Genomic DNA, 25847 nt, shown 5'->3' with positions numbered 1-25847 from the left:
ATGCGTAGAGAAAAAAACACAATTTCATTCATAATTTGGTACATAATTGTTGTTTGAAATGCTAGTCATAAAAACAAAAACAACATGACACCGATTTCTTGGCACTTTTTTTCGTTCTTTCGGAAAGGATGTTTGGTCTGCCTTGTCAAACATCTGGGCTCCGTTACCGTATGGGCATGCATTGCGTTTTTTGACACGTTCGCTTATGTCACTGTATGCACGAAAGAGGTTACCACGCACCGGCACACAAAAGCAACCCCGATCGGTGGACATAGTAGGCATTGGGTTTCAACTCGCGTAATTAATTACGCGTCGTCTTTTTATCGTTGTTTGGTCATGTTTCTTCTTCTTCGTCTGTTGTTTGTTTTAAAACGCTTTTTTTCATAATATCGAAATAACAACTTGCACACTTGCCAGTATTGTCTGGCGAGTTGTCTTTGGCACTTTCCATTCATGCGAATAACCGCCCAACTGAACAATCGAAGTACATAATGGTAGGCCGGAAATTATTTGGCAATTTATCGTAATTTATGAGCAATCAATTTTTTCGTTGTCGGCAATTGTCCCATGTTTGTAGTTGTTCGCTACGTTCCGAGTGCATGTTTGTTTCAAATTTCGTCGTTCAGCAATCCATGTATGGCATCCTTCGTACAACCATTCTTGATACCGTGGCCAAAATTCAAACATAAATTTGTCGAATAACTGAAAAATGTGTCTATCCGTTTGTTGCAACATAACATCCGGAGGACGGAGAGAAAATAGACTTTTACGATAGGGGGCGCCCAATGGAACGGAAGTGGCCCGGCAGCAAATTGCTGAGAAATCAAAAACACAGGCGCCATCTTGATAGGTTGAACTACAATCCAAAGCCAGATTTCTTTTTTGCCAAAAGTGATATATCTCACCTGGATTAAATCTGCGAAACCACGTATTTTGGACCGGAAGGCTAGCTGGGGTCAAAGGATTATCAGGACATGGTACAATACACTGGAAACACGGATTTACTAAGGTAATCTCTTTCCACATTTTTCGCGTTTGTTTACATCGCGGTCACTCACTCTGGAACTTGCCACTAGTTCTTCTGCTATAAAAAGAGGTTGATCGATCATCTCAACTCACGCGTCCAGTTGTCAAATCGATCAACTCACTAGCTCATGTGTTTTTCTGCAGTGAACTCGCTAAAATGTTTGATGAGGAAGACGCTGTGTGCTACGTGTGTCAGAAAGTAGAAGACAATCCCTCACGATTGATCGAATGCGCTCAGTGCAATAGGGTGGTTCATCCTAGATGCAAAAAGATTTTTGGGAACGCTATTGCTAAGACTAAAGCCAAACCTTTCTTCTGTACCGTTGAGTGCAGCTCTATTTTCACCCAAACTGATAGAAACGAAGAAGCAAATGATCTCTCGGATGTTATTTTGGAAATTCGAAAGCTAGGACAACGTATAGAGGAGACGAAGCACCAGTCTGTTTTGGCTGTTCATCAGTTGCAACAGCAGATTGAAGGAATTGCCAGCACTACCAAGCAAATCGAAAGGTCTCAACAGTTTATCTCCGATCAGTTTGATCAGTTTAAGAATGAACTGTCTGCAATGAAAAATGAAAATGAGAATGTGAAACAGGATGTCGATGAATGGAAAGCTAAGCACGATGGTCTCGCCAAAAAGTTTGCTGATCTGGAAACCGAGTTGGACAAATTGAATAGGAGCTCACTGGCGAAGAATGCTGTGATTTTGGGAATGCCAACTGAGGAAAACCAAGATGCTAAGCAAGCGGTTATTAGACTATGCCAACTCATGAGTGTACAAATTGAGCATAACTCGATATCCGGTGCTAAACGTATCAGCGGAAAGGCGAACTCAGATAACGCAGGACCTATAGTTGTTTCGTTCGAATCGGAAGCAATTAAGGATCTTTTTATGGAACGGAAGAGATTGTATGGCCCATTGCTTGTATCTTCGTTGAATGATCATTTTAAAGGGAGTACAAAACGAATCACGATCCGCGATGAGATGACATCTTATGGCCGGAATCTGCTGAATGAAGCGAAAGAACTACAAACAAAATTGGAAATGAAATACGTGTGGCCTGGTAGAAACGGGAAAATTTTAATGAAACAATCGGATAACGCTAAACCAATTATCATCTCGAATACGCAGCAACTCCAAGAACTTTCCGAAAAGGCAAACAAACGATCATTAAATTCATCTTGTGGCTCATCTCCTGTAGAACCGAATCCAAAACGCCGACAAAATGCTATGATATAGATATTCAGCAGATCGTAAAAATTATACTATAAATTATGAGTGTAGCTTCAAATAATTATTTTTATAATACAATAACATGCGTAAATAAAGCAATTTTCCAACCAAATAGTAATAATATACTTACTTTAATGCAACACAATGTAAGGGGCATGAATAACATGGAAAAATTTGATTCCATTAAGGAAACACTGCAACTTTATCCTGGGGTGATTGACATCATCGTGCTAGGTGAAACTTGGGTGAAAGAAAGCAACTCTAAATTGTATAATTTGAATGGCTACAAAAGTATTTTCTCATGCAGACCTGACTCACAAGGAGGAGGACTTTTCATCTATCTAAGATCGTCTCTGGTAGCCACCGAATTAAAAAACGAACACGATAATGGATTCCATCATATACATGTGCGCATAGATCTACGCAATTCGCATTTCGATGTTCATGCGATGTACAGACCTCCGAATTATAATAGCAATGCCTTTCTAACAAAAATTGATTCAATTCTAAGCACAACAGGTCAAAATAAATTGAACGTTATTGTGGGTGATATGAACATACCTATAAATAACTCTCAAAATAAAACAGCACAGGATTATTCTAGAATTCTTGATTGCTACAATTATACTGTTACAAATACTCTCATGACAAGACCCATAAGTAGCAATCTCATTGATCATGTTGTTTGTTCAGATGGTTTACAACGTTTAGTAAAAAATGCTACAATTCCTTCAACTATAAGCGACCATTCCATGATAATCTCAGCCTTCAATCTGAATAAAAAATTAACAAAATGCACATTAACCAAGAAAATAATTGAACATCACAAACTCCACGCAGCATTCCGAAATGAAGTATCACAAATCTCGGAAAATAGCGCCAGTGGAAAACTGCAAAAACTTATCGAAATTTACAGAAATCTGAAAGAAAAATTTACAAAAACGATCCAAGTTGAAGCCAAGATCAAAGAAAATTGTCCGTGGATGTCATTCGATCTGTGGAAACTGATGAAAATCAAACATAATGTACTTGCCCGAAGCAAGCGAAGGCCCGGAGACATCAATTTGAAAGCACTTTTACACCATATATCCTTAAAAGTCAATCGTGAAAAAGGGAAAGCAAAACAGGACTACTACAGGAACCTCTTTAACACGCCTAATCAAGCAGATATTTGGAAAAATATTAAATCAATATCCGGAAAGGAGATTCTGAATGAGGCGACAGTTATTGTGGAAAATGGGTGTAAAGTTAAAGAACCGGAGACCGCAAATGTTTTCAATAGACATTTCAGTACCATTGGACCCCGGCTAGCTTCAAGTATTCCGAGTCAAAGAAATATTGGCAAATTTGGAACCTTGACGCAAAATAATTCCTCAATGTTCCTGAAACCGTCTAACACAAACGAGGTTATTTTACAAATAAAAGAGCTAGATTCGAAAAAAAGTTGTGGCTGTGATGAAATTCCAGCATATTTCGTCAAAATGCACCATGAGCTCTTTGCAAACGTTTTGAATGATGTTTTTAACGAAATGATCTTAACTGGCTCCTACCCCAATTTCCTGAAAATGGCCAAAGTTATTCCAGTATACAAAAATGGCTGTAAATCTGATGTGAACAACTACAGACCGATATCTGTTTTATCAGTTCTTAGTAAAATTCTGGAAAAAATGCTAGCTTCTAGACTGCTAGATTTTCTTAAAGTTCACAGAATTTTATACACTCATCAATATGGGTTCAGAAGTGGCTCGAGTACATTGACGGCAGCATGTGAGCTAGTGGATGAAATCCTACTGGATCTAGATGCAAAAAAGACTGTTGGTATCCTTTATTTGGATTTGAAAAAGGCCTTCGACACAATTGATCACTCTGTGTTACTGGATAAATTATATATTTATGGAATCAGAGGAACAGCTAACAAACTATTTCAAGATTACCTAAGCGGACGGGAACAGTATGTTGCAGTCAACGGAAAAAAGAGTGTGCATCTGCCTCTGACAGTCGGCGTACCACAAGGGAGTAATCTGGGACCTTTGCTTTTTCTTCTGTACATAAATGACCTACCAAAGCTAGGCCTGAAGGGAAAACCACGACTCTTCGCAGACGACACGTCCTTGTTGTACACCACGAATGATCCAAGCGAAATCGTTGCTCAGATGAAGCTAGATCTACAACTGCTCCAGGATTATTTTTCGGAAAATTTGTTGTCTTTAAATCTTTCCAAAACAAAATACACAATTTTCAACTCTCGGAGGTCGCCTCAAATTCAACCAAGGAATGAGCTGATAGTACAATCCACAACTATAGAAAAAGCACAGAGTTACAAATATCTTGGACTAACCATTGATGCCGATCTTAAATGGACAAGCCATATCGAAAACATTAAAAAAGAAATAAGCTCAACATGTGGCCTTCTCTGGAGGATTAAAAAATACATTCCTATGAAGCAACGTTTATCAATGTACCATGCTTTTGTTCAATCAAAACTCCAGTACATGGTAGCAATTTGGGGAAGTGCCAGCAAAAACGCATTGAAGCCACTGCAAGCTGTACAGAATAGGTGCTTAAAGATAGTACTTGGAAAACCAAGATTATACCCAACAATCGATTTGTATCGAGAATCTCCGCCGTCAGTTTTTCCTGTCAGAGCCCTGCGAGAACTACAAGTTCTTATACAAATGAAAAATTTCCTCCACAACCCCCTGACTCACCGGAATCTGCAAATCCCTCTCGCAATCCATAGGTATGGCACTCGAAGACCCAACTACTTGTCAACACGTCGAATGAACACAGAAAGAGGAAAAACTACCTTCTCATACTACGGTAGCCAAATGTTCAACGCTCTACCATCGCACGTACGACTTGAGAACAACCTTACGAAGTTCAAGCTGAAGCTCAAAACTTTTATAAGAAGTAATCTAAATCTACATTTATAAAAACTTGATGACGCCTAATCTGGAGAAACTGGAAGTCTACTGCACCCTCTCAACAGAGATTCAAATCTCACTGAGGGTGCAAAATCGTCCTAAAAATCTCATCATATGCCCACCGCCACCGTTAGCCCTAACTAATACCTGCCCCCATATATTCTTCTTTCTCGTTTCCGCCTCCACCACCACCACCACCAACAAGCCGCCTCACCGCCCTCCACCACCGCTGCAGCCACCATCGCAATCAGAAAAATAAGTGTATACTTTTGAATTATTGTGAACCCATGAATTGTAAAAAAAAATCTTTTGAAAAAAGAAAAAATAAATAAATATGATGAGAAGGTTTTATGCCTACGGGAGAAAGGATTTGAAGGAAATTCTACTCCCGCGGGCTTTTCCCTATCTCAAAAAAAAAAAAAAAAAAAAAAAAAAAAAAATCGGTTTTGGTTTCGAATAAAGTATTACCAAATTTGTATTAGTGTCAATTGAACTGTTGCCTCATTTTTGCAAAACACCTCTCATGGCATACTGCGGTACAGCAAGTTTTAACCTGCATAACTAAAAAAGGGAAATTTTCTATCCATGCTAAAAATGATGATCGATACAAATCGTTTACATGCTCTGTTTTGGATCGGCATTCCAGAATAGTTAAAAGCAATGCAACGCACTCGAGTCACATGTACAGAAGCTGACTGAAGAGAAGTGCAAATGCAATAATGCGAATGGACAGAAACCTGACAAATGGTGAAATCTCGTTCCACCCCTTTGAATCCCCATCTTCTACCATAGCTGCTCGTTTCGCTGGATACCCTTTTTTAAACAGGTAAGGCTTGCAAAAAATTATCATACATTGCATATTACAAGCATTTACTGAATCGTTTTTTTTTTTTCGAAGAAACTCTGTGATAAATACAGGCGATAGCATAGATCGAGATCTGATAGCACCCAGAGTTGGATGGTGTGTAGTGGCAATACTGATATGTGGAATCGAGTAGTTTTCTCCTCATCATGAATGATTGTTTGCTAAACATAGGCATTCTATTAAAATCATATTAAATTAATGATTTCTCGTTTAAAAATTTCTTGAAACGGGTTTTCATGGTTCCTAAGATGAAAATTTCTATAATCTAGTATTCTCTTTTAAAATTCTGTGAAATTTATGAAACTGAATTAAAAATTTCTTTAGTTATTTTTTATTTTTCGCGTATAGTAACATTGCAGTTTTCCTCGTTGATTTCCCAAAATACGGAAAGCACACTGTGCGGTGATACCTCTGCGATTTGGCAGAACGATGTGCAGTAGGTACATGCAAGGTTTTATCACAGAATAAACAATTTTATTTAAATAAACTTGGCTTCGTCGACAAAATAATAACAAGTTTATATCATGTCCGAAGCGTGGTATCATATTTCATTAGCTGAGGGAAGAAAATTATACGTGTTTTCTTGTTTTCTTTCGGTCAAACGTTTGATTTGTCGTCACAGTTTGGGTTGCACTTTCATGTAAAAATAACCTAATTTCGGGTTTGCTCTAACTGGAAGCCAAACCAATGTACAAAACAAAAAACAAAAATGCAACTCTTCTACCATGGGCCTACAGCAAAAACTAAAGACTGCCTTCGCTCACATGTGCAAAACAAGTTTCTATTACCAACACATTTTATCATGCTGCAAAGCAGAAATGTTAAGCAGTTTACAACCGTGTTATTCAGCATTTTGCTACTGTCAGTCATTCAGTCAGTGCCTTATTAGACTCAGACTGTATTCAGTCTAGTGTTGTTGGCCTCTTCTTCTGTGATATGTTTTACCTCTTGCAATGCACTTTTGAACTCAGATGCATATAGAACATGGACCATTAGTTGGACCTAACGTACGAAAAAAAAAACAAAAGCATGCTTTGAGTTCTATTTAATTCAATTAGAGTTGCGTTCGTCCCACTCTCTTAATTGTATTACGATTGTTTCTTGCCTGTTCTCGAGTCATGATCTAAGTAGGCGAAAGGGTTTTACCATTCAAACCCATGTTCGACGACAGTCACGACGACGTTGCCAATAACTACGGCTAATATAGTTACCTGTCGCTGGTGGCGTCAAGGCGTAATCGGTCCTGTATGGCCTACTGGAATCAGTGGGTTTCACTACTTGGAATGTTATGTAAATGTTGCTTTGATTTTACGTACGCAAATAAAAAGGTACATTTACCAAAGTGTACGTGTTGAAAAACAGAAAACATATTTTAATGCTTTCTGTTCGTTTACGTTTTCCGGCTTTGCTCGATCCCAAATATTGTAATAACAACAGCTTGCTTTCTAGCGAAACCAAAGGGTGAAAGTTTTAGTTCTAGTTGTCGTCAGAGGTGTGGAATGTTCCGCTCTCAGCTGTCTTTATTTCAACGCAATGACTTTCAAAGAATACAAGTGTCTGCAGGAGATTTAACAAAACTGAAAGCCTAATTAAACAACGGAAAACTTTTGCTCGACACTCTCCGGGGTGTATTAATCATAGAAACCATTTCAAAAAGTCGGAAATGGTCGTAAAAATATACACAACTTTTCAAAGTAGCAGCTCTGAAGGCGTGCGCAGGACATGCTTCTGGCTGAAACTTTTCCTATTTTACAACATAAACACTTGTCGTTTAGTTTTTACGGCGAATTTCTTTGAACTGTTCTCTATCGAGTGGCCGGGTTCAGTGGAAAAAATGTTTTGCTAAAAGCAGCATACATCATCGCAGTAGGTCGTTTTCGCAGCAGTGAAATTCTGAATAAAACACCATCTACTTGTGGAATTGGAGCATGAGTGAGCTGTGTTGGAAGGAAAACTGATTGCCAGTCAACACGGCTTGCTGCGGTAGGGCACTGAAATAGTGCCCTGTTTTACAATTTGCACAACAATCAACAATATTAGTTTTCTTGAAGCCGTCCACTGTTGCTTTCACACAGCTTGAGATTCCACTACACTAGTTCTGAGAGGGAGAGGTACCAAATGGGATTTCTGGAAAATTTAGCTTCAACTCGACGGTGGCAGTGAAATTGGACCCCGTTTACAGTTGCAGATGCCATTTGTATGAATGGTGTAATGGTGTATGCTTGCAGCGATTCGACCGAAGATGGGTGCAATGTTTTTGCATCGTGTGATTGTTTCTCCATGTTCGATGATTTAAAACACTTTGAGTTTGCGATTCCAAATAACGAAGTGTTAACGAGTGCTAAGTTCTAGGATCGAGCGTCTTTTGGATAGCTCAAATCTTTTACATTACCTCGAAATGCTATACCGTTCGCTGAATGAGAAAACTAAATTCATAATAAAAATTTAAATTTCTTTTGAATTATCCTATGTTGAAGGAAATTGTTCGTTCTGGTTGATGGGTTTAGCCCTATAAGCTCCTCAAAATCCATTGATCTTGTAATAGGTTTCCATATTAAGCAGAACATTGGAATTAATCATATATCATAGAAAAATGTTGAATTTTCTTAAATTCAACGTTTCTACATGAAATATCCTCCTATCCTATGATCAAAATTTAAGAAAAGATTCGATATAATTCAATTCTAATTTTATGTAAGAATTTACTATATTTTTTAATTCGAATTTGTTTAGTTTCAAGTGGTTTTTTATATGTTTTTTTAAATGCAGGCCTTTAGGTTTTGAAAAGAAATGTTTAAGAGTTAATAAAGCTTAATCCTCGTCCATTACAGCGTTAACAGACGCCAATTCTGCTTCGCCCTGCCCCTATGGATACGCACTCACTCACGCATGCATTTCAAGCGGGTAAATGTATGTGAAAACCGCTGCGCGCTCCATTTGAAATGAGCACTCGTTTAGCTTAACTAGACATATATTATGATAACTAAATTTACGACTCGAGATCTTAAGGCAGCAAAACGAAGAGCGGGTGGGCTGAAACATTTGACGTGAGGATAATCGTTATTATAAATGCGTGTATAAGAGGGCGGTCCTCCTCCAAACAAACCGAGCATACTCTCGGCAAATGAATCATTTTAGTTTTGTAAATGAGCTGGAAAATTGAACCACACAGAAGACTTCACTGCCGGCCAAAGTTGAGAAACCTAGATTAACACTTTTTTCAATCGAAGTATAGAAAAAAAGACTTATGTGTATGTGAACATTATTTCAAGATTCGTTCAAGTGATTGGTAGAAAACCATCCAAATCGAACAACCGAAACTGGCGGATAACTCATGATGAAAAGAGCGTCCTGAGACTGACACTGTCCATGTTTTTCGAGAAGGTCTCGTCCAGTTGCACAAAAAAAAAGTTCAACAATCGAGACGATCCGTAAATGGGTTCTGGCAGCTTCCAAGGCATCGGACGTTGTGAACTTTTGTGTTTTCGAACAAAGTGTACATCTTTATTATCCATATATGCATGCACTCGAATATGAATTTAATTATTTTGATTGTTATTGTTCGGGAGGCCGGTTTCTCAACACGTATACCAAGTGTTGGTGTGTAGGCTCTTAAGCGTCGCATTGAAATGAATTGGATCTGCCGAGAGGGTAATATTGTAGATAGATACACTCGCTTCTTCTTTCGCTGAACAAAATTTATGTAAATTGTTGCTCCAACATCAACATGGACAACAACAACAACACAACCGAAGCTGAAGCAAAGCCAAAACTGTTGGCTTAACCACTTGCTCGAACAAGCCATACTAGGGTAGGGTACAACAACGAAATACCATCCAGTCAATATAATCATCATTGGCATCGTAGCAAGCGCTGAGGTGGTTTTGGTTTTGGTAGCGATTTTAACGATCCTGTTCTGCTGTGCCTACTTCTCTCAGCCAAAATCAAGCTTCGCTGGTGTCTGCTTTGGGAATCTGTACGCGCGTACTTGAAAGTACCTAATGGCTCAATTTCAGAGATAGTCAGCAGCATAGCAGGCTTTGGTAACCACCCAACAACAACAGCGTGTACACAGGGTGCGTAGAGAAGTTACATTTATTCAATTTGTTAGCGAAAACTAGTTTTAATGGGATGTGCGACTTTTCTCGTGCTACGACCTCCATGTTGGAGTGTTCACACACTAAATTTGGGCTGCCGGTTGACTCTTTCGAGCTTTGGCAGAGCCGATGTCAACTATCACACAAAACCGCCTCCAACCCCGCTAATTTTATCACGTACGATGGGTGTTTTTGATGGATGGAAGCCATGTTGAAACTCGTCAAATGGCACCCATGTCATTAGAATATGGTTGCCAACTAAATCTACTCATCGTATAATTGAGTCGTAAATGGAAGCGCTGTTGTGTGCCGCGAATGCTTGAGCGAGTCGTGAGTGAGTTTATGTTCCAACACGAAAAGTAAACATATTTACGGGGATCTTTTTGTCAAGCTGTTTAACCTCATTTGCGCATCAGGAACGCTGCTGTGCACAATCGGTGGATTCTGCCTGTCAGCCCACCCGGAAGTAGACCGGAACCGCAATTCACGTTTTCGAGTATTACGTGCACCGTAGCAACTAAAATGTGATCCCAAAAGTCAATAAATTATCACTTTTGGCCGCACACAATGCACAATCTTCTTTTCTGGGCACCCAACAGTCCAAACGAAACCACCAGGCGAAATACTCACAAGAAAAAAGAACTATTTACCGCCGTGTTAAATCGTTCACAAAAGTGAGAAAATAAGACAGAAAATTATAGGTATTTACCCAAAGGTTAAACCCCTAAAGAATGGAAATAAAAGAAGTTTGGGAGGGAAAAGGGCAACAAGCGATCGAAGAGCTGCTAGGAAAGATCATCAATCTTTCCAAAAACGGCTAAACCTTTTTTTGCTGGCTGCTGTTGCTCTTTTTGTCATCCTCCTCGGAGAATCAAACAACTGAATCTTTAATGAATGAATCTGAAATGAATGAGAAACATAAACACCACACTGACTGGGCCACAGAGACTGCAGGCTAAAGGGACACACACCGGAGCGAAAAGGTGGAAAAACAAACAGAAAAGCCAAGCGCGAAAGAAAATAAAACATAAATCATCGAAAGGAAGAAGAAGTAACAGCAATAACAACAACGACATCAATAGCTACAAAAAAGGATCCACAAAGCGCTCACGAAGGAAGGAGAAAACCGAAACAGATAAGTTAATGAAAAGCGTCTCAATTCAATTGTCCGAAATTGAATTTTAATGTTTTCATTACAATTTAATTACCACATCTTGAAACGGGGAGCGAGGAGGAAAAAAAGCTTCCTGACTGCGTACTGGCTGGCTGCTGGCTGCGACTGCTTGCTAACTACACGAGGGATCAATCCCGATCCGATCCGTTACACATCCGTTGGAAGGTGGGAGGGCAAAGGGCCGAAAACATCTGCCCAGCTGCGGGAAGATGGGTCATTTTTTGTTAAATAGGAAGGCTGGCCGGCCGGCCGACCAGCCACTCGTTAATTATCACGGCCATTTTAGTTAGATAAATCAATATTATAAGGGGGTAACCGATTCTCGGGAATGGATACCGTCCGTTTCGTTTTAGCAGTTATACAGTAGCGTTTCCACTTAATCAAGCATTGAAGGAGGTTCTGTTTAAGAATAAAAAAAATGACGACGTTGAAATTGGGCTAACTGCTTCCGAGAATTGGTTTAACATTGAAGAATATCATTACATTGTTGGAAATACTTGGAAATTAATTTATTCTTATCTTCTATCATTCTATAATCTTTCAATTCTTAAATTTTCTTTCTCAAAGAATATAAAATTTCACCGATGTAGCCGATAAAATAACTTCATGAAAAGTTATATTTTATTTTTTTTTTTACTTTTTTTTTATTTATAACAATGAAATTTACCGTTAATACTTTTGACTGATTAAATACTTAAAATTCAACGTTCGAACCAATAGAATGTAAGTATCAAGGCTTGACATGAGTGTCGATGTGAAGTAACATGCTCAAAATGCTGGTTAAAATAGTTATTACCTACATAGACCTTTTTTTTTCAAGTTAACTGTTATTAAGCATTGAAACTATCGTAAAACGAACCTTAAGCTTTATTCATCGAACCTTGCCCTCTAGAATTGTTCTTAGAAAACTATTGTGATATATATTCTATTTCCTTATTTGAATCCCCGACCAAGAGAGGATATCGAAGTAATAACTCAAAAATTTCGCCACGTAATATTAAAATCCAATCCAATAAAGTTTTTGTATTCAAAGTTTTCGATTATAAGTTTCTTCAATTTGAGTTATATCTAAATTTGATTGACATACTTGAATGGAAATGATTTAATTTTATACGATCAAGAATGATTGTTTCAGATTGTTATAAAATTTCATTCAGATTGACTACATTGAATCTTTGTTTGGGAAACTAAAAATTTAACAGCACTAGGCGTGCTTTTAGAAAAAAATGTTATTGAAATTCCTCTAGAAACCAATCTCGAAGCATTCATAACTTGATGAGTTATATTCAGGCTTCGGACTCTTTTCAGAGCCCAACAAGAGCGGTGTAAAAATCAGCTCCGCTCTTTGAATTTAGTTGTGAGCGGAGCGAGAGTGGTCGATAGGAGCGGAGTGACCATACACACAGGGAGCGTTTTTCGTCACTCACAAAACACTCAAAATTGAAATGAGCGCTCTATAAGAGCGTCACCTAAAGAGTACTCCTAAGGTGTACACAATGTGCGACCAAGTAATTAATTGATGGTGCTGTTCGCTTTGGTTCGTATCCAGCTGTTTTTTTTTGGAAGATGAATCAAAAAAATAATAACATCAAGCCGGAATAGATGAGAACAATATATTCTAATATACTTTGGTTCAATATAAGTCTCTATCAAACAACAAACCAAACAAGTCACGCTTAGAACCGATCCGAAAGTTCTTTACCGGGTGAAACTAAATTGCTCCCCCACGGTGGTAAAGGTAGCATAAGTCATCTGCAGTATAGTGGCGCTGATTGAACATTGAAAGTTAATTTTGCAGTCCGCTAGCTAGTGTCGAGGGTGTTATCAACAAGAGTTTTTTTTTATTTAGATTGTTTTGAATTCGTGAAATGAAATCAATACCTACTAGCCTATACTAGTAAAGAATGCCCCTAAATGTTTGTCAGAAACAAGTCGTTTTCATGGAGTTCTATGTGACTAACAATTGTTACAGGCTACAATTTTGTCCAAAATATGCGTTTTTGAAAAACGTTATTTTTAACAAAATTTAAAATAATAACATATCGTCAACTGGGGCAACATGCAACACTTTCAACTAAAATGGCTTCTAAATAACCCACGTCCACAGATAATCATTACCTTTATACATCTAAAGTTTTAAGGTTGATGGGATATCAAATTGACGCAGTCAGAAAAATTATTGGTTTTTTCAGTTATTCTTAATTTTCAAAATACATTTGATTTTCACTATACTAAGAAAAAGTGATAACATGCAACAAACTTAGTTTTAAATGAAAAATCTAATGAAAAAGTATATAAATGTATTGTTTTTGATAAATTTTTGATGCCATAAAAACCATTACGCATAAAAATACCAATTTCAGTAAATTTAGGATCTGTTGAAACTGATTTTTGATTTTTTTTTTTTGTGAACATAAGGATGCTGCATACATTTAGGGGTAAAAAATACTAAAAAAATACTGCAGAAAAATTAAACCAGGAAAAAAGTTTGTAAGTGATATCATTAAGCCAATCCGTCATACTGGGGAAAGTATTTTACGGCATCGAAAAATGTTAAAATTTGTACATCTATTGCTCGATTTTTTAAATTATTTTTAATTTTTTTTGATTTTTTCAAATTTTGAATGTAAATGAAAAACTTTAAAATACTAACTTAAGATGTGAGTAATTATTTCATCATCATTTTTTAGGCATTAAAAGACAACTTGATTGCATTATATAATATCAAAAATAAAACAGGGCTGTAGTAATCAAATGTTGCATCTAACCCCGCTGTTACATGATGCCCTGTTTGACGGTACTTGAACTCAATGAGGAAGTATTTTGTGACTAAAATTCACGCAAAGCTAGATATTTGGTCTACTTACACCCGGATAAACGAAAAAATTAGTGGGAAAAGGAAACGTAAAGTGATCAATGATTGTGGAAGGACCGCAGTTCAAGATTTTTTTTGCCAAAAATTGACTTTGTGGGACTTTTTCGGTTTTCTGAAACATAGTTTAATATGCATTATGAAAATTCAAATGATTAACATGTGATTTTCAGCGAGTTGTGAAATTTTTAAATATTCCATATGAATCCCTTAGAGATCTAAAAAAATGGCAGTGCCAGATGTTTTATGCAATTTCTAAGTCAAGTGACATCAAACAGTCATCAAAATGTACGTACAAGTTATTTTTTAATTTTATAATGAAATTTTCCCCATTCATCTATTGTCATAATAATGTAGATATATGTTTTTGAGTAACTGTAAACGATTACTTTACATTACATAAATTTCATTAAGCAGGCCATAGACTACACAAATGGCCTGTACAAATTCGATGATTCCACGACGATTGTTTGATCTATGCTCGCCCACACACTATACAAACATTTTTCACGCGAACACAAACGATTGTTGGCGAAAACAGCAACAGCAACAAAAAAACCATCTCCACCCCGGCTGGGAGGATGTTTTGTACAAAATATTTCGATCCCGGCCGATTTTACTCCAACCGTTTGGGCGCTCATTCAAGCAGTGCCATACACTATGCAACATCGTGTTTACAGCGACAAAATTTCATCGAATTTCATCGCATTTGTACAAATGTTGTGTAGTCTGTGGCCCGCTTTAAACCATTGGAATTTGAATCTCGGCACCAAGCGCTTGCACGCTTTGCTTTCAAAGCGCTGCCTTAAGAATTCCATTAACGAGCGTCTTTTTTGCTATGCAGATGATGGGAAGGACGGTTTCCTAAAAACACACTTAATTTCCCTAAGAGCACGCTCTTAGAGCTACACTGACGGAGCACACATCACTCATGTAAGTGAGTGTCGAACATTTATTTTCCGGGAAGCATGAGCAGAGTGAGTGCGGTTTAGCGCTCACAAGAGCGTGGGTTCCACTCCTCTTTGTGAAGCTTCGCTCTTGCACTTATGAGTGACACCTCAGGAGTCGTCCGAAGCCTGGTTATATTTATGTAAGATTTTGTTCTGCTCAATATAAAACTATGCGATCTAATTGATTTATAATCTTATTATGAGAATATCGAAAACTGCTATAATTTAGCTATGATCTTAAGGATTTTTTATACAATTTGAGATAGTTTAACAACTTACGAGTACTGTATTTTAACTCATTTGGGTAGAAAAAATTGAATATCAAGATATCTCATATTGATATAATTTTGTTTTTCCCTCCAAATCGGTTCATGTTCGAAATTTTGCATAGAAAACCTAGTTAAAGAAATATAACGTTTCAAATACTTTTTGCGGCAAATTTGATATACAGCGCATTTTTTTTTTGTTTCCAAAAAAGAAATAGAATTTTGATGTTAAATATGGAGTTAACATCAAAATTCTTATTCTTTTTTTAAACGAGAGAGCAATCTTCAGCTTCATTTTACAAATTTATAATTACTTGATTTCTGCGAGAATTCATGATATAAAATTTTCAATTTTAAATACTTAGTTATAAACTGAGCTAAACAAAAATAGCACCACTCAGTTTTTAGTTGTTTAAAAATTAATAATATTAGGCTATCATCAAATATTGATTCTACAATTAATATTACATTTTATTTGAGCTAATCAAAGTAGTTTTTCATTCCTTATAACATTATTTGATTAATAAATTTAAAATTTTAGAGTGCGTAACGAAAAGCGTAAACAATCTATATACCTCACATTTGGTCATTAATATGTTGAAGTTCTATTAATTGGTCACCATATCAATCTCTTTAAAATGAATTCATCACCTTCGATTACAAATGAATGTAATTAAACAGAAAAGCATTTTTTTAATCGAAATTTCATGAATCTCATGAAGATATAGTTATAAAATCATAGTTAAAAATCTTTCCAGGAAATTTTCAAATATTCAGCTGTGGCCTGTAAAACCAAGCACTTTTATTGTTTAAATATCAGTTCTTAATCTCCTAAAAACATATAAATCAAAAGTTTTCAATACGACTTCAGCAAATCGAGTTTTGTTTGTTGCAAAACGAGGTTTTTTGTAGCAAAACACACATTTTTAAGAACGTTTTTACTTAAAGGTTGGTTTCTGAGGATCACAAAAAGCATATCCATAATTTTCAAAAGCCATCTGATAGCAGACATCTGGACAATTTCAAAATGGTACAGTTTATGAATCAGTTCAGTAGTTTTGATTTTATAATCAAAACAATAATCCGGGTCTATATGATACTAACTGGATATTTGTCAAGCTGGGTGACTATGGTAACCCTTTTAAAAAATCTAAAGATAAGAAATTGCAGGACTTCTCATTTTAGGAAAAGTCAGAAAATTTCATGTATCTAACTTAAATGTTTCCTGACATAGCGCATCAAGAAGGTACAGTTCGGGTCATATAGGCCCTAATCGCAAAGGAATGTTGAGTAAATAATAATGCGAACTGTTTGTATAAATAACCTTTTAAGTGACATTTTAGCGACTTCTAAGTAGGATTCCTTCGTGATTTAAAGGGTTCATACGAAATTTTCCTCCTGCACGAAATTCACATTTGAACTGTATAACTTTATCGAACTGCTTGTTTATTTCATGAAAATGACCCTAATCCCTAACCCTAATCCAGTCTTGAGTGTCAGTAAATATGACACTATTGAAAGTTTGGAGGCTTGTAATTTTTTACGGTTGCATTGAAGTAAACAAAAATATTCGGGACCCTCAAAGAAATCTTGAAATCTTTAATTTTGCATCATTACTTTTTTGTGGACGCACCTTAAAAGCCCAGGAAAAAAACTCCTTAAAAACTCCTCGCTTAAACCTTGAGTGTCAATTTGACACTCCTCGCTTAAAACCACTATATCTCTCTTGTTTTCCAACCTATTTTTACAATATTTATAGTTTTGGAAACCTCGAAATGTATCTCAAATATGTTTCTCAGACAACATTCAGCAACAACACTCTTCTGTTATTCAAGATCAGCTACGGTATGCTCAAAAAAATTTGACTTAATGTTCAAGAAAATTGAAGTTAGAAACTTTATGTTGTACATAAGGATATATATTTTTTTTTTAATTTTTAGATCATACCATAAAAAATGTAAAAAAGTGCTGTGAAAACCATCCTTTTCAATCAATGAATCGTCAAAATTGTTTAAGTCACACCAGATAAATTTCGAAAAGAGGATTGGAAAGTTGACGTAATTTGGCAAAACACAGTCTAAAGACGAAAAATAGTAATAAAATCGGTTGAGAAACAAGAGAGATATATTGGTTACAGTTAGAAGTGTCAAATTGACACTTCAGGGAATGTAACGAGTAAAAATTTCTGGGACGGGTGAGGGTTAAACAAAGATTCTTGGTTGGATTTGGATCAGCAAAAAGCTACTTATGACATGAACTTCCGTTTTCTTATCAGTCGACCATCATTTTCACAGAACTATCTTGTTGTTAGATGAAATTAAGTCAAATTTTTGTTTTTAAGATGTTAATTAAGGGGTTTTGGGTAATTTTGAATAAGAAATGAAAATTTGGGCGGCTTGGATTTTTTTAAAATCTAGAACCAGAACTTCATAATACAACTTACAGGAAAATAATCCATATGGAAGTTGATTCATCCAAGTCGGCTTCAAAAGCATGTGGGAAGGTTTCATAGCTAAGGATAAAATAAGAATTAACCTCATTTTGCATACATTTCTAACAGAAGATAAGCCGGAAAATGCCGAAATAAGGCATGCTTTGTCCCAGAAACCACTGAACCAAATTCTGCAGATTTAGTTTCTGTGAGTTACTTAAAGTGTTATGTTGAATTGTGTAGAATATAGTTTCACTATTAAACTAATAATAATCAGAAATATTTATTTATTTGGTCCGCAATGTGTTTAGTTGTTTTTCGTTTGAAAACTCAATTTAAAGGCAGTCACCATCAGACTTTAAAAAAACACATATAAATTGCATTTATAAAAGCTGAACTTTCACCATGAGAGAGCTGAGTTTGGATTCATATTTTCTTAGGTCGGTAAATTCAATTTACTCATCATGTAGTTTTATGAATTTTCAGGAATGCTTATGACTGCATAGTATGACTATTACGAAAATTGATTCCTGAAACATGCTATGAAAAATAGAAAGGAAATTATAACCTCTTGTTAACAGAGTATAATTCAATCTACCGAGTAGGACCAATGTTTTATGGAGATTTGCCTGCAGAGATATAAATTCTCCAGCACATTTCAGACAAGCTTGAAAAGGGTGCCAGTATTTTATACGATAAAAGCCAACGTGCAATAATTTGCATGTGTGAACGGTACATAAAACTTGTACACACAAACACGCTTACAGAACCTGGTAATCGTTTGTTTGGTTCGGGAAGAAAATTCAGCACCCTCTTGTTATATCCTGATCAAAAATACCCGCCGGATGATGGGTTGTAAGGATACAATTTTTCGCCGGAAAAGGCAGCGTCAGGAAAATTGAAAACATTTGAATTTTTCGCACTGGTTAGGGGCTTAGGCCGAACTTCGTGTATGTATGTCGGCATGTGTCGGAGGTACGCATCTCGAATTTAAGTCTCGAGGATATCGACTTTTCCTCCTTTTTCGCCGGGTTGTTTTTGTTGTTCGGTTAAGGTACTGAGCCGTTGTAAAAACCATCATTGAATCGAAAACGAAAAGATTCGGCACATACACATACGCATACTACACACCGACTAACACGCACGTTCACAAACAAGCTGCCACAAAAGAACACAATTTGGAGTGGATGAAAGCCCCGGAAAAGTGCCCCCCTGAGGTTGGGCCAAGCCTCGCCCTGTCACTGGGTACCAGTTTTCCAGCAGGAGTCGGTAAGCATAAAAAGTATCGATTTTTGGCACGACATGCTCCCGGGGTTTTATTTTTTTTTTTCCTTCATCCTTCCGGAACTGGCTTTAAAGAGAGAAGACCCTCCATTTTCTAAAAGCGAAAAGAAGTGGACAAAAAAGAAATTGGGTTGTTCCGGCGCTCTGCTGCTGGAGCCGTGAGTGCTCGCGACGACGACGACGCCTCGGGGGTAAAATAAAAATCTGGCAAGGAGCAGGTTGAATCTTTTTTGCACCCGAGTTGCAATGAAATGGTAACTTTTCCACCTCATTTTTTCTGGATATATTGGAGTCTATTTTTTCGCCTTGCACGATGAAATGAAGAATTGATTTCCTCTACCCCAACACACTTGGAACCAGGCGCGTTGGGTAACGGTGATGAAGTTTTCGCACTGATACGTGACTTGAATCAAGTGGTTTATCCTTGATTTCTTGGGAGGGTGGACTCTTCTGTGATAATGGACGGACTAAAACGAGTGCAGGAAAAAAATGAGCAGTTCTTTTGGGATTCCGAGTCATTGTTCGAATGTTTTCGGTGGTGGAGAAAGTCAATTCTTTGCTAGGAAAGATTGCAGACAAATAGGAAAACATGCCAACATCTTGGTTTGTGGTATCGGTTTTCCTTTTTTTCAAGGCATTGTCAGGCGAAATAGAGCTGCTTGACAGCCAGAAGTATGTACGTGCTGGAAAATTCATATACACGGTACAATGAATTCCCTCGACTATTGATTTCCCATATTTGACACATTATTGTGTTTTTCAAAACAGAGACTTGACTCTTGACATGCTTTTGAAATGTGTTACTTATCAAATTCATTTAAGACACTCGAACACACACGTATAGGATCTCAGCAAAACTACATGTTTTCTTGAAAAGATCTATTTTACCTAACTCTAAGGCGTACATCCTTCAAGGACATGATGGTTAGCATCTTACAAATGCTAAAACCACCGAGATTTCATCTCGGCTCTGGCTTAGAAGACTTGAACGTTATCCTCTGGGCAACGATCGGCATATTTCAATTGAGGCAGGGTTACCTGATGTATCAGGTTCGAATTTCAGTATCGGCAAGAAACTTGTTGTACACATCTCACGAACAGTCAATGGAAAATATGTGTTTTTTCATATAGTAAGATATATGAGAATGTTGACACGGATGCCGAAATACCTATGATAAATTTATGAAGATATACATTTTGAATTGAAAAGATGAAGTAGGCGTTGAATGAATTAATCGCGAAATAATCCTCTTGTGTGTCTTGTGTGAAATAATATCTAAAATCTATCATAAATGCCTGTCTGCTAACATGACTAAAAATATACAAACGCGAATGGCATATTTGCATGTTAGGTTCTCGATCTTCAATCCGTTCAATTTCTTGGAAAAATCTAAAAAAAATATTTATTAAAAAAAAAAAACACGTAGCTAAACATATTTTTGATTCTTATCTCATTCCAGAAGACAGTAATATTTAGTTGAAGGTTACCACAATTTTTTTCAGCACGCAAATCCGGTCTATTTTATCTAAAAACCTGGCAAACCCGGACATTTAATTTCAAAATTGTCGACTAAAAATCTGGACAAATATGGTCTAAACCCAGCATAAACTAAACAATAAACAAGAAAAAAAAACTTGAAAATAAAATGTTTCATCAAAACTTGTCAGCAGATTTAGAATTGTAATTTAGGCTCCCAAAAACCTTTTATATATATATATATATATATATATTTTTAAATGTCTCAAAAAATTTCGTTGGGTGCATAAATTAAAAAAAAATTACCACACAATTTGTTTTGTTTTTTTTGTTTGATTTGGAAAATAAAGTGAATTTTTCAATTAAATTCAAACAACCGGGCTGGGCCGGACTTTTCCCAAATTTTGTATTCAGTATCCAGGCAAACCCAGATTAAACCGGACAATCTGGCAACCTTGGTATAGTTGGAATAAGAAAAAATAAAACATTATAAGATTTCCATGCCAATAAGATGATCAAAAATGACATTGGAAATCTATCGATCTAATAACCTTGTAAAATTTATGATGGCAGATACTTTCAAATGAAAATTAGGTGAATCCGTGTACGCATAATTTGAGGCTTTTTGCTTGAAAATTCCTCTTTAATGAAGGGCTGAGATATGTTGCAGTAATGTCGAAAACAACTTTTCTTCAATATTGATATACCGCTTTCAAATTTTCAATTGTTACATTAAATTTTCGAAATATAATTAAAAAATAAAAACAAATCAACATTGGGAACCAAACATAAATATATCAGTGTCTAGGAAATCTACGTGTTCTGATATTTTGAGGGAAAATACCGATGGAAGCTTTCCATTTAGTTTTAGGGCAAATTTATGCTAAGCTTTCGTAAAACGTTTATTATATAGATCGTTAACACGTTGATTCAGTGTATTAGAGTCCTCCCTTTTAATTCAACCACGGTAAATGAAAAGTTTACATACCGATATTTCGATAGCAACTTACTATCTTCTTGAGTCAGCGTTTTTGATCGGCCTTATCGGTGAAAAGTGATTTCAAGCATTATCAAATTATTGTTCGGCACGGGCACGGGCATAGTAGACCAAGCGCGATCCCATAAGCGGAAACTGCTGTGTGAACGAACGAAGTAGATGCAAGCCGCAGCCCGTGGCGTAGAGGATAGCCTTCAAGTCTTCTAAGCCAACGGGCATGCGATCGAATCCCGATCACGGTATACAGAGTACACTTTCTGTGGGTTGGTGGTTTTAGCATTTGTAAGATGCTACCCATCATATCCTCGATAGTTGTACGATTAGAGTTGAGAAAAAAGGAATATCTTCGAGGAAACATCAAGTATCATTGAGATACTGTATGTGTTTGTGTTCGTTTTTATAAATATCTGTAACTATCACTTCATAGTAGTTTGCCCGCGCCGAACAAAAATTTGTTATGTAATGTTAATGCTTCTAATAAATTCTACCCGCTCATTTTCACCATCTTTCATTTCTTTTTACTTTCTATCCGTCTATAAAACTTCATAATTTTAAGATGTTTTTACTGGAAAATAGTTACCAAAGTAACTCCGATAATTTTATTATAAAACCAAAACTTTAACTAGTAGCCTGCTATAAAACTTTAAATGTTACTTGGGTTAAAATCATTCAAAAATTAAATGTTAACGAACTAATATTCACATAACATTACATGTTCTCCTTCTCTTCCGAGTATTTTCATATCATCGTGAGCACATAGCTCGTGGTCAACTCTAAGCGTTCTGATGACGCGGAAGCTCGAAAAAGTGGAATTCTACCGTAGTGCGATTCGCACTCCACGTAAATTTAGTCAACTTAGTATATGTAAGTCACCGACGCTTAGTCTACCTCAATAATCTTTTTCTACCATTACCGATCAAAGGTATTCGGTTATTTCGTAGTTGATAATAATAGGCTGTCAACTCCATAGTCCAAAGATAAGACAAGGATTGTATTAAAAAAAAAGTGTTTCCAGGAAATGCGAAACCCAACCATCACATCAACATACTGGAATAATCGGCGTCGAAGCCTGGCGTTGTCACTAGCCGTCCTGTGAACCGACAATAACTAGGTACATGCATATGTGCGATACAACAGCCTTCGGTAAACCAAACAAACTTTTTCTCTCGCATGTATTGTTATTGATTACGATTTCACTCAACGAGAGCGATAGATCTGGCTAGATTCCGGCCGGCAACGAACGAGTGACCGCATCGGCCGCACCTTGTCCCAAAAACATACCCTCAAGAGTTTTGGTCTGATAAACCCGATTTGATGGATGACCGTTGTTGAGCAATACTGTTAAGCTGTTATCAATGGTCGATTGTTGGCGACCTTCCAGCGCTATTGTTTTCCTATCGTGAGGCGGCTTGGTGGGCCGGCCAAACTTACCTGGGTCGTGGGCGATCCTCGGAAAGGAAAATGTGACATGGTTTTCTCTCCGCCTGGAATGCTGGACCGCCGTTCACTACTGGTCACTGTTTCGATCATTCACTCAGCGTGTAATTCGTAACGGTTTGATTGACTTTCATACAAAAATGGCTTACACTGAATGCACTTTTCCTCAAACACGAAATTGTGTTTTTTTTTCTATTCAACTATTTAGTGGTTGTTGTTGTTTCTTTCACTTTAACTTAGCACTATCCGCGTTATACCTCTGAGAGCGTGATCTGCTAGAGGAGATAACTGGTTTTCCCAATGCTGTGTAACTTGTCATTCATGGCGTTGATTTGCACTGCTTAAGCTGGGAGCGTTTTTTCTATTATTTTTTCCTTCAGCTTGTACCTGTTTCGATAATCCGTTAGCGTTTGGTCTTTACTGGCGTTGATGATAATAATCACGATGATGATGGTGGATTTAAAATATGGCACTATTGCTTCGCTGGAAACCCACTCACTTATGCTTATTGTTTTCTGATAGATAACCAACAGCGCGACGTCGAGCGTAAATTATCAGCCAACAGAGAATTCACGTTTCCCGGTATCACCACATTTTGAAATCACGCACGTCGAACAGCAATCGCTTTGACACGGATTCTGACAAAACGACGAAACACCGTTCCGTGATACGGTAGCCGTAACTTTACTGCCAATAGCTTGTAATGTCACCTGGTTGATAATTGCCACTACACAAAACCCCGACGAAACCGGACGAGAAACGACGGCTGCCTCTACTCTTCTTGCTGCTTACGACTCGTTTAGTTGCTGCTTAGCTGCTACTGCTCTGCACTCGTTCTCGCGCACGACATACATAACAACACAACAAAACACACTACAATCAGCATTACAACTGTCGCTACACAAAAGACGGAGACTCGTTCCAACCGACCGACGGACCGGAGGCCAGGTCTCTCCCGAAAAACCGGCTGAGCCGCTAAAAAGAGGAGGTAATGGTTAACACCTCCTCCTATTTTTCTCGATTGACAAACATTCCACTTCTTTTCGCTTCTTTCTCTTTCTCACTCACTCCCATTCAGCGCCACGATCTATCCATCCAATCCGTCGCTTTCATAAATAAGCTCATTGCACTACCATACCCGCATACGCGGCGAGCACACACACTCGCACACCATCCCGAAGGCAGTTAATATAGCAACAGAAATAAAAGTCAAGAAACCCCAATTACCTACCAAACGCGCACGGAAAGAATCGAGAGAGAAAAAATGTGATGCACTTTCCGCTTCCTCTTTCTCACTCGCCCACACAACACCCAACTCGACCAACCAAACCCAACCAACAACCCCTACACGTACGGAACAAATTCTCTCCCGGCAGCAGCAACTAAACTCTCAACATACACCAACACGACCGTAGCTTCTTTTCCGATTTTCCTCGCGTAAACATGCTCGCGGCGGCAGCTGCTGCTTGATAATTTTACATCGCACGGTTGAAACGGTAGGAAAATTCTTCGAGAAAAAAACATCGCATCGGAGAGCGGAGCTTTCGGAGAGCGCTACGCTATCTTTCTTGAGTCAGTCAGTGACTTCTCTCGCTCTCCCACTCTCATGTTTGTCATCATTTTTCCGCCGGTCTGCGGTGGTTGCGTTGCCTATATGGTTGGCCATGCTTCGTGTGTTTGTACCGACTCGTAATTTTCGCTACGCGTTGATTGTTTTCAGGAGTTTTATTTTTGTATTATTTGCTTGCCCTGGTGCGAATTGCGCGAGTTAAAAGACCACGTTACCGATGAAGGCAACGACGGCCACACCGACAACCTCGGTGTGTGGTGTGCATGCCGATTTTCCCTACGCTGCCTGCTGGTAGTTGTGGATGGATGCGGCTCTCGTTGACTACCGTTGAACCGAATGCTTGGGTGGAAACGCGGTGGTGGGTGGTGGGCGAAGAAAAGTAGGAATGATCTTTTTTTCTTGTTATTTTGTCCAATGTTAAGTACTACACCAATGGAGATGGATACGATACCAGTGTAGCCAGATATTGGAGTGTAGGAAAGTTTCATTCGTTTGATTAATCTTCTAAATAGTCTAGATCAACTGAGACTTGGGTATTCTTTTTTTCCTAAGAAAATCAAGTTTAAATCTGTATCCGAGTTATCTGTTTTCAATCCGTTTTGTCATAACTAGAGTAAATCGAAATTCAAACATTTTCTCAAGATAAATGCAATATCCTCATCAAGATAAAAATATATTTGGTATATGAAAACTGTAATTGAATTCAGCTTTCAGCCTTTTTCATGTGTCGGATGGATAAGCCAAGTGAAATATTTATTGAAAACTTGGTGGTAAAATAAATAATTATCTAAACGCATCTCGATTTCAGTATCATTTAATGTAATAGTGTTGCGGCAAGAGTGGAGAAAACCGAGTGCTGCCTGTAGCTGTCATCAGATTGACATTTCGATCTGGCAACATTGACCGTTGGAGCGGGGGCAGAGTGAAAATTTATCTTTGTTGAGAAAGTACCGTTATGATAGTTTGAGAAAAAGTACCACGCGACGCAACAGTAGAAAAGTTTGTTGATTTAGTGCGGCATTAAGAGGTTTTCGGTTGTTTTAAAGTTAGAAGATTTGTGAACCTTTATTGTACCAGCTGGAGGGACAAGTAAGTTGTCTAGATGTAGATTAGAACTATTTCCTTTATTCATTTTGATTGTTCGCACAGATTCGTAGCCAGGACAAATTTAGATTTGCCTTTGATCGAGGTGTAAAGCCATTATTGTTGTTGTGAACATTTAGCGTTGCGGTGAGTACTAAAT

At 37.5% G+C, this 25847-nt stretch overlaps 1 protein-coding gene across 1 annotated transcript in view; it reads right to left on the bottom strand.

Annotated features, from left to right (window-relative positions):
- Window positions 1-23940, bottom strand: part of LOC129755197 (homeobox protein araucan) — an 80722-nt gene extending 56782 nt beyond the window's left edge. The window contains exon 1 of the mRNA XM_055751571.1: window positions 23029-23940. Coding sequence (XP_055607546.1) covers window positions 23029-23127 — 99 coding nt within the window. The 5' untranslated portion in view covers window positions 23128-23940. The remainder of the gene's footprint in view (window positions 1-23028) is intronic.
- Window positions 23941-25847: the final 1907 nt, after the last annotated feature.

This window comes from Uranotaenia lowii, chromosome 3 (genome assembly GCF_029784155.1).
Source record: "Uranotaenia lowii strain MFRU-FL chromosome 3, ASM2978415v1, whole genome shotgun sequence".
NCBI classification, from domain to species: domain Eukaryota; kingdom Metazoa; phylum Arthropoda; class Insecta; order Diptera; family Culicidae; genus Uranotaenia; species Uranotaenia lowii.
The sequence above is the reverse complement of the archived record's forward strand: the minus strand, read 5'-3'. Positions and strand labels throughout refer to the sequence as shown.